The 16,295-nt window shown below is 36.3% G+C and overlaps 2 protein-coding genes across 3 annotated transcripts; one reads left to right on the top strand and one right to left on the bottom strand.

Annotated features, from left to right (window-relative positions):
* The first annotated feature begins 5,583 nt into the window (after nt 1–5,583).
* On the top strand, nt 5,584–7,958 carry LOC127086317 (pentatricopeptide repeat-containing protein At1g14470). The gene has a single exon (XM_051027070.1). It carries the CDS (start codon nt 5,690–5,692, stop codon nt 7,634–7,636), a length of 1,947 nt encoding a protein of 648 aa, XP_050883027.1. The 5' UTR covers nt 5,584–5,689; the 3' UTR covers nt 7,637–7,958.
* A 309-nt stretch (nt 7,959–8,267) lies between these two features.
* On the bottom strand, nt 8,268–15,813 carry LOC127086303 (methionine S-methyltransferase). 2 transcript variants are annotated; one of them, XM_051027052.1, is made up of 12 exons: nt 15,465–15,813; nt 15,191–15,384; nt 14,907–15,113; nt 14,438–14,533; nt 13,977–14,165; nt 13,709–13,897; nt 13,380–13,616; nt 12,208–12,342; nt 11,072–11,395; nt 10,782–10,961; nt 8,899–9,867; nt 8,268–8,797 (listed from the first exon to the last, which is right to left on the bottom strand). In XM_051027052.1, exons 1-12 carry the CDS (start codon nt 15,700–15,702, stop codon nt 8,486–8,488), a joined length of 3,270 nt encoding a protein of 1,089 aa, XP_050883009.1. In that variant the 5' UTR covers nt 15,703–15,813; the 3' UTR covers nt 8,268–8,485. The 2 variants fall into 2 exon arrangements, with proteins under 2 accessions (XP_050883009.1, XP_050883016.1); XM_051027059.1 differs by having other exon boundaries at nt 11,072–11,392; nt 15,465–15,811.
* Nucleotides 15,814–16,295: the final 482 nt, after the last annotated feature.

Here is a 16,295-nt window from a genome sequence, read left to right as displayed (position 1 = left end):
CAACCATCAATGAAAACAAGTAAAACATCCCGTCCCGATGCTACATCTATCAGAGCATGACCCACTAAGGAACTACTCTAGACTCCAAGTACTAGCTCCTACTCAATCACTGCTCGTTACCTGAAAAACAGTTGTAAGGGTGAGTTCCTCAATCAATATAATAAGCATTATAAAACATTATGTAATGCTAAGTAATTTTAACACATTTCATCACCCTAATCCAAACATACATTCAGTACAGCACATCAACTCAACATAATGCTCAACATCAACACAAACACACGTATAATATTGGAATACATCCATTCATATTATACGCCATACATATATTATGCAATGAGACTCCATGCATGCGGTACCGACTACTTTGTGAACATATAGTTCAACCTCACCGTCCAAATCCAGGCACGGCTACCAAGCTCACTAGTCCCACTCATTTGAGACATAGTGACTCACTCACTAATTCCTCACCATGGGAATTAGGTACCACCCCAAATGGGCCATGCTATGCACGCTAATCACCTAGCATGCAAACATCAACAACAATCAAAATGATTTACTCACTAATTCCTCACCATGGGAATTAGCTACCACCCCAATGGGCCACAATATGCATGCTAATCAACTAGCAATGCAACAACAACAACCACACAAGAATAGACGTATGCTCACACTCTAAGCCATAAAACGGTCTATTCACAAATGCATACATTCACATCATCATGTATACCATCACATATCATCAACAAAAGTATATCATATCATGCCACATAATCAATCATAGTATTAGCACACTCTACTAATACCTATACTATTCAAAAATAGCGGGAAATGATCCCTACAACATCATACCTCAGCTAAGTACATCACTCAGCCTAAACAACCAAAAACTGCACAGCAACAGTTCAGAAAACCCACAATTCTGCCCATACGCGTATTGCCTATGTCCATACGCGTATGGCGCATTTCTTCGCCCAACCCATACGCGTATCGCCCACTCCCATACGCGTATGCTACGCGTACCACATCCTCATACGCGTACCAACAGAGACGAATCTACGTTCAAAATATCATCTTTTTCGCTCATACGCGTAAGGCCTCTGCCCATACGCGTACCAGCCATCTCATACGCGTATTGCCTAGTGCCATACGCGTATGACCAGAAACCAGAATTTCCAGATCTGCAATGGCTTTTGCTCTGCTACGAGATCTCTACAATCCCAACCTTCTTCAGTCCAATTTTCATACATGTTCGTTCGTTTTATCAATTACAGATCATACACTTTCATCCTCTCAAATCGCTAACCTTATTATCTCTAATTCCTACGAGTTTTCGTCAATTATCATCCAGATTCGTTCATCAAATATTTCACAAATTTCAGCATGCATCATTCAAATCAGAGTCAAAAATCCATGGTCTATCACTACCCATTACATTTTATCCCATAATACCCATTAATCGATGATAAACCCCCCTTACCTGAGTTAATCCGGCAAATCTCTGAGCTCCAAGCTTTTCCTTCCTTCAACCTTCGTTCTCTGGCTTTTTGCCCTTTTCCCTTTTCTGTCTCTTTTTCCTTTTCACGTGAAAATAACCTTTTTACCAAAAATGGGATTTTTCTAAATTCTAACTTATATATTTTCCAATAATTATTATTCCAATAATAATAATAATAATAATTCCAAAATAATAATAATAATAATAATCCAATTATCTAATTAAATTAATAAATATATTATTAACTTAATTTAAATAATTATCATATTATTATCGGGGTGTTACAGTTATGGCTTAGAGTGTGAGCATATGTCCATTGTGGATGATTGTTGATGTTTGCATGACTAAGTGATTTAGCTTGCATATTGTGGCCTTTATGGTGGTAGCTAATTCCCATGGTGAGGAATTAGTGATGAGTTATTGTGGATTGTTGTTGATGTTTGCATGCTAGGTGATTTAGCGTGCATAGCATGGCCCTTGGGGTGGTAGATAATTCCCATGGTGAGGAATTAGTGATGTGAGTCACTAGGTCTCAAATGAGTGGGACTAGTGAGCTTGGTAGCCATATCTGGATTTGATCGGTGAGGTTGAACTATATGTTCACGAATAGTCGGTACCGCATGCATGGAGTCTCATTGCATAATGTATGTATTGTGTATAATATGAATGGATGTGTTCCAATATTATACGTGTGTTTTGATGTTTATGTTGAGCATGATTATGAGTATGAGTTGATGTTGCCGTTACTGAATGTGTGATATGATTAGGGTGATGAGATGTGTTCATTTACTTAGCATTACATGATATTTTATAATACTTATTATATCGATTGAGGAACTCACCCTTACAACTATGTTTCAGGTAACGTGCAGTGATTGAGTAGAAGCTAGTCCTTGGAGTCTAGTGTAGTTCCTTAGTGAGTCATGCTCTGGTAGATGTAACATCGGGACGGGATGTTTTGCCTTGTTTTCGGTTTGGTTGTTGAATAACCTTACATGTAATGTGTTACATGTTTTGCATGTTGTTGTTAATTTCTATCCGCTGCGAATTATGCAAATGTTTATTTTGATGAATAAATGAGCATGACGAGTTAAATTGGAACATGGTGTGAAGTGTCAAGTGTGACACCCTTAATTGCATATTTACTCTGAATTATGTTTTGTTGTTTAATTAAATATTGGGGTATTTTAGAAGGGTGTTACATATTCAATTGGCCGGAAAAAGACTCCGAGGATTTCGATCCTTTTTGTCCAACAAATTTCTCAAGGATGAGGAAGGAAAATTTGTTGAAGCAGAATACTGCTGCTGTACACGGTGAACACAGAAACACTCTGTTTTTTGTTGCATTAACTTTGCAGCCCTGTATTGTAGGCAGAATTTAGGACTTCTCAAAGTTGATTTCTTGTTGCTTTGTCGTTCATAAAATACACCACTAAATTCTCTGCATTTAATTTTTAATTTTTTTTCATCAGGCTTGTGTCTCAATAGAGGATGGGTATCTACCTAAAGTTACTTTTGTAGTGGTCCAAAAGAGACATCACACCCGTCTCTTTCCTGTCAACCCCAAAGAGACCGATAGAAGTGGAAATATTATGCCAGGTTTTTTCAATATATTTCTCAACGCAGCTGGTATATATTATCATTTGAATTTATTACTTTTTGCTGATTTTGTTGTTCTAAATTGTCAAAGGAACCGTGGTAGACACCAGCATTTGTCACCCTAGGGAATTTGATTTTTACCTTAACAGCCATGCAGGAATTCAGGTAATATTAGCTATGTCATTTAACTTTATGTCATTGTTTACTATTTGTTGCTCAATCGCCTTTTGACAGTTCTGTGTTATTTGCATTTGGACGTGTTCTTTTTGCAGGGGACTAGTCGACCAACGCATTATCATGTGTTGTATGATGAAAATAAATTCACTGCAGACCAGCTACAGAGTTTGACCAATAACTTGTGCTACACGTAATGATATGATTTGCTTTTTTAATCTTAATTAATGTTTTCTAAACTTGTACTGTTTTCATTTAATTTTAGAAGCCTTCTGATACTATTTTTTTCCATTCAGTTATGCGAGGTGTACTCGATCTGTCTCAATAGGTTTGTTACTCGATTCCCTTTGCTTGTTTTTGTTTTAGGCTATACAAAACTTTAGTTTAACAAAAATGTTATCTTGTATGCAGTTCCTCCTGCCTATTATGCACACTTGCTAGCTTTCCGCGCTAGATACTACATAAGTGAAGTTGAAAATTCTGATTCTGGTTCTGCAAGTGGAAATAGGAGTGCCACCAACTTTGTGTCGACTCTGCCATCTATCTTGGAAAACGTCAAAGAAGTAATGTTTTACTGTTGATCTTGATTTGTCGTACAAGCTTCGAGGATAGATTTGGGAGTTAGGATATTCACCATGCCTTTTTTGGATATACTACTTATGCTGCCATCTGTTTTTTTGGTTGAGCCTTATTTTGTATGGATGTGCGATAGAACTACTAGACAGCTTTTGGATATACAGAACATGTTTGCCACCATGGGTGGATGGGCGTTATTTTGTTTAGTATTGGTTAGAACTACTAGACAGCTTTTGGATACAGTGGTCACTGGGTGTTGGTTGCTATGGATCTTTCGAGACTAATAGTGTATTATCTCGATTCGTTATCGGGTGATTGGAGTAAATATCCGAGTATGAAGAAGACGGTTGACGTGTAAGTGAAATTCCCCTAAATATTCGTGTGTATTTGTATATTTAATTATGTCTGTCAGATTGATCTCAATATACGTTTTTATTTTGTTAGGACAATAATAAAATTTAGATCGAAAAAGAATTATCGTAATAGGAAGGACATTACCTGGGTCAGAGTTCAGGTATATATTAAGTATCTTATTTTTGCTTATAATAGTGTTTGTTTTTTTGCTTATAATAGTGTTTGTAAGAAATTAACTATATATATATATTGTTTGTTTTTCTGTGTAGTGTCCTCAGCAAAATAATTCGGTCGATTGCGGATTTTTTGTATTGAGATTTATGAGAGATATCATTGCGTTGAATCATATAGACATCCTAAAAATGGTATGGAATAATAACTTAGGGTTTATTTTAATATTATCGGATATTTCATCTAATTTGTTACTAAATCATGAATATGTTTTATTCTCTTAATTGTAGTACTTTGAGGAATACAAATCTTACTCAAGAGCTCATTTGGATGAAATGAAGGATGAATTGTGTCAATTCATTGTTGATCAAAGAATCATATAGCTAGGTTGTATATTGTTGTACATATATGTATGGAATGTTGTTGTTGTATGCTATTGTTGTATATATGTTGTATATTGTTGTTGTACTTTTACTAAATCATGAATATGTTGTTGTATATTGTTGATCAAAGAATCATATATTAATGTTGTATATATGGAGGATTAATGTTGTATATAAATGGATTCATGTTGTATATATCAATGGATTAATGGTGTATAACATTGGATTAAAGAATGAAATCAATATGAATTTTACACTTTTGCAGCATGCGAACAGGTTACCAATTAAATATCCACTGTTTTTCAAACAATTTTTTTTAAAATAACTAACACTTTAGAGGGCGCTTTGTCCAGAAAGCGCCCTCTAAACACTTTACATTGACAACTTTAGAGGACGCTTTTTTCTGAAAGCGTCGTCTAAACACTTTACATTGACAACTTTAGAGGGCGCTTTTTCCTGAAAGCGCCCTCTAAACACTTTACATTGACAACTTTAGAGGGCGCTTTTTCCAGAAAGCGCCCTCTAAGGTGTCCCTTTATGGACCACTCCAGAGGACGTTTTTTTCTGAAAGCGCACTATAATGTGGCCACTTTAGACAGCGCTTTCTTCAGGAAAACAAAGCGCTGTTTTTACCTATACCAGCGCCATTTTAGAGGGCGCTTAAAAGCGCTGTTATATGCCAAAATAAGCGCCCTCTTTTCCCTTATTTGGCGTAGTGTAGTTAAACAAAAAATGATAGGGAATATGGCCCACGTATATTAGCATGAGAGAAACAAAAAGTAGTATGTATATATTATTATTTTAAATAGTAGGTGTAGTGTATTTCAAAACATTCCCAGGCCGACGTTTTCAGTTTGTAATTGCGTATTTGATCTATGGTGCATCGAAGAGAGAATGGAAATGGTAGCTGAGTGAAGTAAAAATAAGCAGTGGCATGTCAGCGTTGAACAAGAATAGCATAGTACTAAGTAAAATAACGAATCTCCGTCGTCTGAAACAAGTCCATGCACAATTGGTCCACCAATCCCTGCACCACCAAAACCACTGGGTGGCGCTTCTCCTTACCCACTGCACACGCCTTCTTGCACCCTCAACCTACACCTCCCACATTTTTCATCTTGCATCACACCCTGACGTGCGTCTCTTCACCTGCATGCTCAAATATTATTCCCATATTGCTGCTCACACACCACTACTACTTTCTTTCTTTAAATATATGCTGCGCCACTATTCCCAAATTCACCCCGATGCATCTTTCTATGCCCTTTTGATGAAATCTGCTGGAAATCAAAGCATCTTCTTTCTTCCTCATCTACTCAAATCCGGACATTCTCGTGATCATTATGTTCGAAATGGAATTTTGGCCATGTATTCCAAGTATGGACCTATCCAGACTGCCAGGAAAATGTTTGATGAAATGCCTCATAGAACCGTTGCAGATTGGAATGTCATGATCTCTGGATACTGGAAGTGCGGGGATGAAGATGAAGCAACTAAGCTTTTCTATCTTATGGGTCAGCACTCTATAAGGAGGAATGTTATTACTTGGACCACCATGATTACCGGGTATGCAAAGAAGAAGGATTTGAAGACTGCAAGGATCTATTTTGACAAAATGCCAGAAAGAAGTGTGGTATCATGGAATGCAATTCTATCAGGGTATGCTCAAGGGGGGGCACCACAAGAAACTCTACTACTGTTCAATCACATGCTTAGCTCTGGAGATGTCGAACCAGACGAAACAACATGGGTAACTGTCATTTCATCTTGTTCATCTCTTAGTGACCCTTGTCTTTCAGAATGGATTGTCAGAAAGCTAGGCAACAGAATAAGATTCCGCTCAAATTATTTTGTCAAGACAGCTCTTCTTGATATGTATGCAAAATGCGGGAATCTTGAGGCAGCTCACAAGATTTTTGAGCAATTGGGTGTGCATAAGTATAGGAGTTCTGGTCCATGGAATGTCATGATTTCTGCATATGCAAGAGTAGGGGATTTATCTTTGGCAAGGCACCTCTTTGATAAGATGCCACACCGAGATACCGTCTCTTGGAACTCAATGATTGCTGGTTATACTCAAAACGGCGAGTCATTCATGGCGATCAAGCTGTTTGAGGAAATGATCTCTAGTGAAGATTCAAAACCAGATGAGGTGACCATGGTGAGTGTTTTTTCTGCTTGTGGACACCTTGGAGAACTAGGTTTGGGTAATTGGGCTTTGAGCATCCTCAAAGAAAATCACATCCGGGTTAGCATTTCAGGATACAACTCTTTGATTTACATGTACTCAAGATGTGGGAGCATGGAAGATGCTGCATTAATATTTCAAGAAATGGTAACGAGAGATTTAGTTTCCTATAACACATTGATTTCCGGGTTTGCAGAGCATGGCCAAGGATTGGAAAGCATCAAACTACTGTCAAAAATGAAAAAAGACGGTATTGAACCGGACCGCATAACATATATTGCTATACTAACTGCATGCAGTCATGCCGGATTAATGGAAGAAGGTCAAAAAGTTTTTGAATCAATCAAATTCCCTGATGTAGACCACTATGCTTGTATGATTGATATGCTGGGTCGAGTTGGTAGATTAGAAGAAGCTGTGGATTTGATTCAAAGCATGCCTATGGAACCCCATGCAGGAATTTATGGATCTCTTTTAAATGCTACTAGCATTCATAAAAGAGTGGAACTCGGAGAACTTGCTGCAGCTAAACTGTTCAAGATAGAGCCGCATAATTCTGGAAATTACGTGTTGCTAGCTAACATGTATGCTTTGGCCGGTAGATGGAAGGATGTTGACAGAGTTAGGGATGCAATGACAAAACAGGGAGTGAAGAAAACAACTGGCTGGAGCTGGTTGGAGCACAACTCATGAGTTTATGGAAAATACCTATTGGTGGCTAGGTGTGTGTGTGTGTGTTTTTTTTTTTTGTAGAGACGGGTCATAGCACCCACAAAATTACAGTTCACCTTCACCAGTTCTCACCTATGCTGCTGGAGACTGGAGTGGTAGCCTTTAAGCTACGGATATAACCTAGACTAATCCAATTGGAACATTTAACAGAAGTTTTTGGAGGTGAACCAACCAAACCAATTGTACCTTTATCCATTCAAACAAATTTACAAATGACACTCCTCTCAATACTCATCAATTAAACTTACTTGTCACCTTTACAATCAGAAATTTCTTTTATTCTTTTATGATGATTATTACTCTGATACTTTTGAATTTAATTGGATTTCAATACCCCATTATAATTCAATGTCAAGTAATATTTTAAAATAATTTACACTAAAGGTATTAAAATAATCTAACTTAAAATTCATGTGTACTAGAGAATATAACACTACTCCTTTTAATCAAATTGAACCCAAACATTCTCTTAAATGCGACATCTAATAATTAAAGTGTTAAATTTTAAATTATCATAAAATAATTACTATTTGGATTACAAATAATATCTAAAGAATTGAGCAAAAATTAGAGTGCACAAACATCACAATCATTGAGGAAACTTCATGAACGGAAACTTCCCATTCTATGGTTATTGCACAGCATGCAAATCATAAACGAATCACAATCATTGAGGAAATTTCATGAACTGAAACTTCCCACTCTATGGTTATTGCACAGCATGCAAATCATAAACGAACAATACCGACAATCGTGCACAAGAGGAACAAAACGCCCACACTTGACTTATTCCTTAAAAAACGAAAAGTTTTAATCTAGTGCAACTTGTCTGAATTTTAGTATACAATCCAGTGCTTTCTTGAAATCATTTTCTTCAAGTGCAATATTGAACCGACAATATCCAGGAATTCCAGTCCAAGAGCCACTATTGATGCATAAACCAGTGGCTTCGAGAATGGCATTCCTAATATTTGAGTCGTCGAGCGTTATTTCCGTAGTAGCAGCATCTCCTTTTGATGACAACTTTATCTTAATAGTCTTTTTGAGATAGGCGGAGGGTTTGGCCACAACAGATAGGCCAGCACACGATTCAAGTACGTCCCACCCATTCTTCTCAAGTACCTAGGGAAGTATACCCCCAAAATATTGTTTAGCATTTTTTTAATAAACCAAAAAAACTACAACCATTAAAAAACAGAACTGTTTAGCAGATAAAAACTTACCTCCTTTAAGCGAGTGGACCTACTTCTCAAAATCTGTGTATGTTCGACAATAGCATCCGATAGAGTTGATGATTTCTGCTCTCTAAGATCCAGCAACTTCTTTGTAGCATATCTAACAGTACTATGAGGTTTACTTAATCCCGGATAACTATAAAATGAGTCAACCAAAACCGTCTGGTTAAGAATAAGAAACCCAAGTCTGAGAACACCATTGAGCATCTTAAGAGACAATCCTCCAAGAAGAGACACACAAAACGATGGCTTGATTGAAGAATTCAGATTAGACAAACACCCCTCCAAATCCCAGCCACCCCAGCCTTTACAGTCAAATTCTAAACCAGAGGATGACGTATCAATTATAACTCTTGCACCAAATCTAGCACAGGTGCCCAAAATCTCTCCTATCTCCTTGTTGCTATAAACTAAGCCAGTGGGATTGATTGTAGGTCCAGAAATATACACCCATGGGTTTTTCACAGTGCCAAGAACTCCAGTTAGTGTCTTTTCTGTGAACTTAAAACCTGCACTGGCATCAGTCGGAACTGTCACTGTGTCAGCTTTCAAAAATGTAGCAGAAGAAACATAGTTCCCATTTGATCCAGCTGGAAAACAGAGGGTGCCTCCTTCTTTATTGCAGCAGAGGACCAGTTTATTGAAAATTGCTTTTGAATTGTCAGCATATATAAATTCTGTGCGGCTATCTATTGGAAAACCATAGTTGCTTTTGACGAAATTTTTTATGCTTGGGGTGACATCAATTTCAGACTCGGACATGTTTTGTCGAGCAAAACTCTCAAAAATAGCAGCCTTAACAGGAGATGGAACAGGCAAAAAGATTTGATCAACATCCATGTGGATCAGGGAACCATTCTCCACCTCATCAATTGCTAGCTCGGCATTATTAAGGACTGACACGGCTGATTTAGCAAATCCTATCATATCAATTGACTTGACATTTTCACAGCTTCTCTGGAGGACACAAGTTAAATTTGAGTAATGAGAAAACTAACCATGGGAATCAACTAATTCATGAACATCTCATAAATAGCTATACATGATATATACTGCCCCGTTTCAAAATGAATGTCACTTTAACAAAGAAAATTTGTTTCAAAATGAATGTCATTTTCACTTTTCAATCTTTTTTCCAATTATGCCATCTAATTATTACTATGTATACTACTCCCAAAATAATATGTAATACATTACATAAAATGATAGTGGGAACCACTAATAATTGATAAGGTTAATTTAATAAATGTCTCGTGTCTTTTAATTTGTGCACAAGAACCTTAAACAACACTTTTTTGAAACAGAGGGAGTATGTGTTTTGGTCAGAAAAAAATGTGTTAATTTTCATAGCTTTCACAGTATACTCAGCCTAATAAGGAAGAGGGGCTTTGGTGCAATGGTTGGACTTATTGTTATGTGAAATGGAGCTCACACATTGGAGTCACACAACCAATCTTTTGCAATCTTTTTCTCTCATTCAACAATATGGAACCCAGTAGTCCTTTTCTCCTATTCAAGAAGATAATCACAGTTCATCTGGTTCACTATTAGCAAAATTCAGACCATAAACACGTGTAGCAACTAGTAAAAGCATATAGCTACTAGTCCATGATTGACAATGATACAACTCCTTGTGTGAATTTGGAAGGAAAATTATAACAGGGAACTGGGAAGTTCTTCCAGGAAATTAGGTTCTCAAGTCAAGCTTTTAAACATATTCTTTCTTCAAAATTATTGTGGTCCAAATATCTATGGAGCCACAAATGAAAGAACAGATGAAAGAACTGATGAATATTAGGAACAGATGCTACACACAAAAACAATTTTAGTTTTCAAGCCTAAAGGAAAATGAAAAGGGCAGGAAGAGAGACCTCAGAAGGTGCACGCCGAGAGGCAAGCTGAAAAGCAAGAAGCTCGTGAAAAATACATCCATAATAGTACTGACTGATTAATGCGGTATTGCCTTCTAGTAACTCAACAGTTTTGGACAGTGCATTAAAGAGGGACTCTTCTTCTGAAATGACAAAAGCTACTTCTAAATCTGGATAGACCTGGAAAACATGTATGTCAGTGCCATTAATAAGAAACTGATTAAAATCAAGCAATAATAGAAGCCTACCGCACAACCTAAGTATGACAATAAGTTAATATGGAATATTACCTTGTTCTTTACCAGTCCGCAAATAATTGCAGCATGAGAGGGTAGAGGACTTCCCGAAAGATACTTCATGACCCCATTTGATCCTGGAAGGCTGGATAGCTCAAAGTGATCTGATATGTCCAAGAAAAGACGAGATCCAACATCTCGTGTTGTATCTAAGAGGTGCACAAAAGCTGAACTAGTAACAGCCTCAAAAATAGCAATTCCAGTCACAACCACTTGAGGCTTCAATTTCTTTATTAGTTCTATCAATAAGTCTGATTGCCGAGGGGCTTCAATTACCGTTATTGTATCATCTAAAGAGCCATTAGTTCCCATATTCTGCTAGAAAGATAAAAACTTGTTAAGGTACATGCAACAATCTGATAAAAGTGATTGGAAATTAAATTAAATGCACTGAAAAGATTTATTTATTATTGATATAACTTCCAGCAATCCCCAAAACAGAGGAATACAACACACTAATTATGTAAATTAGAAGGGGATAATAAAGACAAGGATGCACTAGGAATTCGAGAGTCTGGTCTCTCCCAACCAACCAGTCTACAATTGCAACAATATAAATATATATGTCCTTGCAGTGAGCAGAAATCAAACCTACAAATATTTCTCACAGGTTATAAGACCTGTAGTGTTGTATGGAAATGAAGCAGTGTTAAGGGGATTAAACCATATGGAGCATGGTTCAATAGTTAAAGGCAGGTGGGATGAGGACAACTACAGGCTGAATCCTTAAGATTGATTTAAAGATTAATATTTTTTCTGTGGTTTGAATACATGATAGGTTTTTGTGACATTGAATGCTCCAAGCAGCCGATCCCACCTAATGGGAAAAAACCTGGTTATTGTTGTTGTAGTATATATGCTTTTGAAACATTGGATTCCTTACATTGAAAGTAATGATATGATTTTCTCCAGTACTGTACAGTGTCAACAACTATTAATTTGATTGTGTTAGTAGTAGACCTCCAATTAAAAGGACCTAAGTTAGGAAAAAGCCTAGAAATACAATTAGGCTTGGGGTAGACATTATATAGCTATTAGTAGAAAGATTACTTAATTGTTATTCTACTATACTGTAGGAAATTATGACAACTGCATGATAATACAAAAAACCACAGGCATGACATTCATACCTCAAGCGCCAAAGATGTTAACCACTGACTAGGCAGGTGTCGAGTCAGATGTTCATCAACAATTGCAAGCCGAGGTGAGAACAAGCGAAGAGCATTCTCAATAGCCGCATTCCTTGAAGGAAAAATGACAATATTCTTGCACGGGATTTCAAAAGATGATGTCAAGATTGTAGTATAATATATGAACAAAACAAATATAATATGGGATATGTAGTGCCTAATCACTAGCATGAGTAGAATGGGTTATATGTAACATGTATCAACAGAATTAAACTTAGATACGGATATAAAACACAATGCAAGTTGCTCATCCAATAATAGAAAGATTTCTCTCCTGCGATTCAAATGATTGAGGGAAAGGGGGTACTTTAAGTGGGAAGTTTCTGTAGTCTACCAAGAGACCAATTAAGAAACAAAACTGTTTTTCTTGTAGTTATTTGTATTTCACTTTTTTTATTATTATTATTTTGTGGATAACATCAGTTTTTTAAAGAAAATTTCACCTGAACTAAAGCCAACATATCCTTACTTCTCTTATAGATTTTGTGATTACATTTAAGAGATATAGAATCAGAAGAGCGTGTAGGATTGTACAGGATTTGAGCTATAACTTATATGACAACTAGCCCTACTGACATATTGACGTATGGAAATAGTCTGGACATGGTTCTAACATGGAGAAGAGGAGAATGAGTTATATGCAGCATATGGTTTAGTCCCTCTGGTGTAATAAACCCAGAAAGAAGAATGTTTTTGATAATTATGAAATTAAGATTCGGGAAAAAGTTATGCCATTCAACAGCTAAGGCGTATTTTTGGTAATGCAAGTTAGAAGAACTATCAGTTAACATGACATTGGGCCACCCATATCCAGAAGAAATTTTTGGAAATTACAAAAGTAACTGTTACTTAATATTAACTTTTCTACTGTTCTTGAAACACATATACCACTACCCTATTCATTCATTAGTGCGTGGAATTTTGTTAGGCTGCATTTAAAAACTATGCTTAAATTATGACATACCTACTACCTACAGGAGATATTTACAGTAGACCTTACAAAAAAAGATAAAATCTAATGAATAACACATCATCTTATGCGAGATGCATAAGATGATGTATACCCATAGTATAGCATGGCTATATATTATATAGCACTGGTTTCTTCTTACAGTGGCAGTGAGTGGAACATGATGATAAGTCTTCAAAAATCCAGCAATGAGATTGCGGAAGCGTTTGCTTCCGGCCGGTGGCTCATATGGAAAATAGGAACCATCTTTAAGAATGCTTGCAAGATAAGCAAGGAAAGGAATTTTCTCATCAGCAACAGAATCATCCTCAAAAGACAAATCTAGAGAGCTGCTGATCTCTTGAAATCCATTTTTTAGAAACTCAAATATAACTTTAACCTGCAAGTATCAAATTACATTGTGCTTCATAATTTCTTCAGGGAAACAAATATTCTTGTAAGGAATTGACAGATTTTAGTGAAGCACCCCACCTGGTTAGGTTGACGAAGTTGACAACTGTAAACTGATAAAGCATGGGAAATGCTGCCCCCAGACTTTCCATAAGCCCAAGCTGTCCGTGCACAAATAGGCTGCTCTCCAGAGAGTCCCATAAAGAACTCAAAACGGTGTGGGCTGTTCTTCTCAATTTCAACCAAGGCTGCAATATCTGTGTCGCCAGCCTGTAGCAGTACAACTGAATAAGACTACATTTTCACTGGAGAAATATTACTATTATTAGTAAAACATATGATTACTAGCCTGGATAATTTTAGTTTGCCAAAGCTTCGTAATGCGAAAACCACGACGCTCAAACAATCGTTTGCAAACAGCTTGACCTGGGCGGCCTCCCATATTAAAGATCATAATTCCATTTGGTTTGATTACTGATATCCCTTCTTCAACTGCCCTAGCAATTAAGCCTAATCCAAACTGGTCCTCCACAAAACCCTACACACAACAAAAGAAAAAATAAACATGAAAATGTAGTATTTATGTCATAACTAGGCTCAAAGCTGTCAAGACCGGGTGAATAAGGGTTACACTCCGTAAGTGATACTTTAATAAAAAAATATATATTTTTGAGCTTCATATCATCAAATGAATATGAATACATCCGCTACACCAACAAGTTTATGACCAGTGCAAAAATTGATATCTGAGGAAACAACAGCATAAATAGTAGAATGGTGGTGATGTTAAAAAGATAAGATTATATTTACCTGAAGTGCACAATAATTACTCAAAGAATGAAGGAATTCCTCGCTTGCATTTTCTGTTATCATCTTAGTCATTGCATCTGGATTTGGATTAAGAATCTGCAGGGGGTCCAACCACAATAATTAGTCAAAGATACATATTAATCCCTGTTACCATAGAATCTTGCAAGAGTTGTCAGGCATAAAATAATTTGTGTGCTTTTGCTTTTCAGATAGTTAAATATCTATAGTTCAATCCCTGTTACCCTTATTCTTTTTACTCAAAATTAAGTTTTAGTAGAATGCAATGTGAGTCGAATGACGTTGTATAGGTTGAAGGGCAAATGTTAAAACATTTGAGATAATTGGTTGAAAGTTTAAAGAAAGTAAGAGATGGCATACATAAAAATATTCCAAGCATAAGAAAGTGCATAATCTGTGTGGAATTACTTGAGGAATACAGCCTACAATTCTTTCAAGTGTGTGGAATTACCTGAGGAATACAGCCTACAATTCTTTCAAGTTGAATTCCATTTTGTCTGCAATAGGATAGAAGATCAGATTCGTGAAACTCTACCCTATCCAAGAGAGTTTTATTCTCCTCGTCATAGATGAGGTGGCCATTTTCGTCTAAAGCATTCAAGTATAGGTTTATCCAGGAAACTTTGATGGCTCTGGGATTGATATCAAGGCCATAGATCTGCAGAAACGATTTGTGTTAGGAGAGAAAATGGGGAGCAGTTGAAAAGAAAACACGGTGTGGTTGAAGGAGGAAACCTTGGCTGGCAACCACTTGTCGGCCATGGCAATGGATATCCATCCATTCCCACAACCTAACTCAGTAACAGTCCTGTCTTTGAAAATGGAGTCAGAATGTCTATTAATCCCTTCGTAAAATGTATAGGACCAATCTTCTGGAAGAAAAATGCTAGGAATGACCATCATAGTCAATTTATTTCTCCCTTTGTATCCTGGTGGAAACTAGAATATGAGTATACCAATCTATCTATATCTATATCTATATAAATATAAAATTAAAGTAAGACAATACCTTCATATTGATCTAATAAAATGTCTTCAATACGAAAATGGTAGGTGTGAAAGCATTGATCGCAAGAGTCTTTGGTGGGAAATCGCTTCTGAAGATGGGAAAGGAAGATCCGAGCTTGAGAACGGGTATCGGGATGGTCGAGGCCGTCGAGCAAGGATCGGAGGGCGGCGTAGGCAGCATCGCCAGATTGGCTGCACTGCTCCAGGAAGTCGTCAACCGTCGGCGTCGTCCAACCCATATTCCTAAACTTGCGCTGACAACGAGAAAAGTCACAAGTAATGAGTTGGTTACTCAAGCTTCGCTACTACCATACATCTTCTATTTATAACAGAAAAATACGCATTCTGTTCCTTCATGTAATATTTCTAATTTTGATTCCCTTCTATTTTAAAAAATCATGTGGATTAAAACGGTGCTTTTTAAAATAGAAGGACCCAAAAAAACAAAAAATATATATATAAATTAAGGAAATTAAAATTACAATTAAATCAAAAAAAAAAAAATATTATTTGACTTATGCATCCACAAATGGACTCTCTACTGATTTAATTATAAACAAAAAAAATTTAAACTTTATGGTCTTAAATGTCAACAATTTAATTTATTTATTTTAAAATTATATACGGTAATAGTTAGTGAATAATAATTTAATTAAGAATATATTACTAATGTTATCTTTTCTATATGAAATCAAAAAAATTAAATGTATTGAACTATAATTCCTAATAACTGTGATAGTTGTTTTTGAAATTTCAAATTATTTAATCTTAAAATTCAAATTAGAGTGTTATTGTCTACTTAATTATATAATTTATATTAAAAAAATTGTTT

Source organism: Lathyrus oleraceus, chromosome 1 (assembly GCF_024323335.1).
Source record: "Lathyrus oleraceus cultivar Zhongwan6 chromosome 1, CAAS_Psat_ZW6_1.0, whole genome shotgun sequence".
Classification (NCBI taxonomy): Eukaryota; Viridiplantae; Streptophyta; class Magnoliopsida; order Fabales; family Fabaceae; genus Lathyrus; species Lathyrus oleraceus.
The sequence above is the reverse complement of the archived record's forward strand: the minus strand, read 5'-3'. Positions and strand labels throughout refer to the sequence as shown.

Bases quoted from the DNA above. Each gene is read 5' to 3' on its own strand.
- LOC127086317 (XM_051027070.1), top strand. From the start codon at position 5,690: ATGTCAGCGTTGAACAAGAATAGCATAGTACTAAGTAAAATAACGAAT.
- LOC127086303 (XM_051027052.1), bottom strand. From the start codon at position 15,702: ATGGGTTGGACGACGCCGACGGTTGACGACTTCCTGGAGCAGTGCAGC. The intron at 13,617-13,708 runs GTGGGGTGCTTC...TGATACTTGCAG, and splicing joins AACTTCGTCAACCTAACCAG to GTTAAAGTTATATTTGAGTT. The intron at 9,868-10,781 runs GTCTCTCTTCCT...TGTGTCCTCCAG, and splicing joins CTCGGCGTGCACCTTCTGAG to AGAAGCTGTGAAAATGTCAA.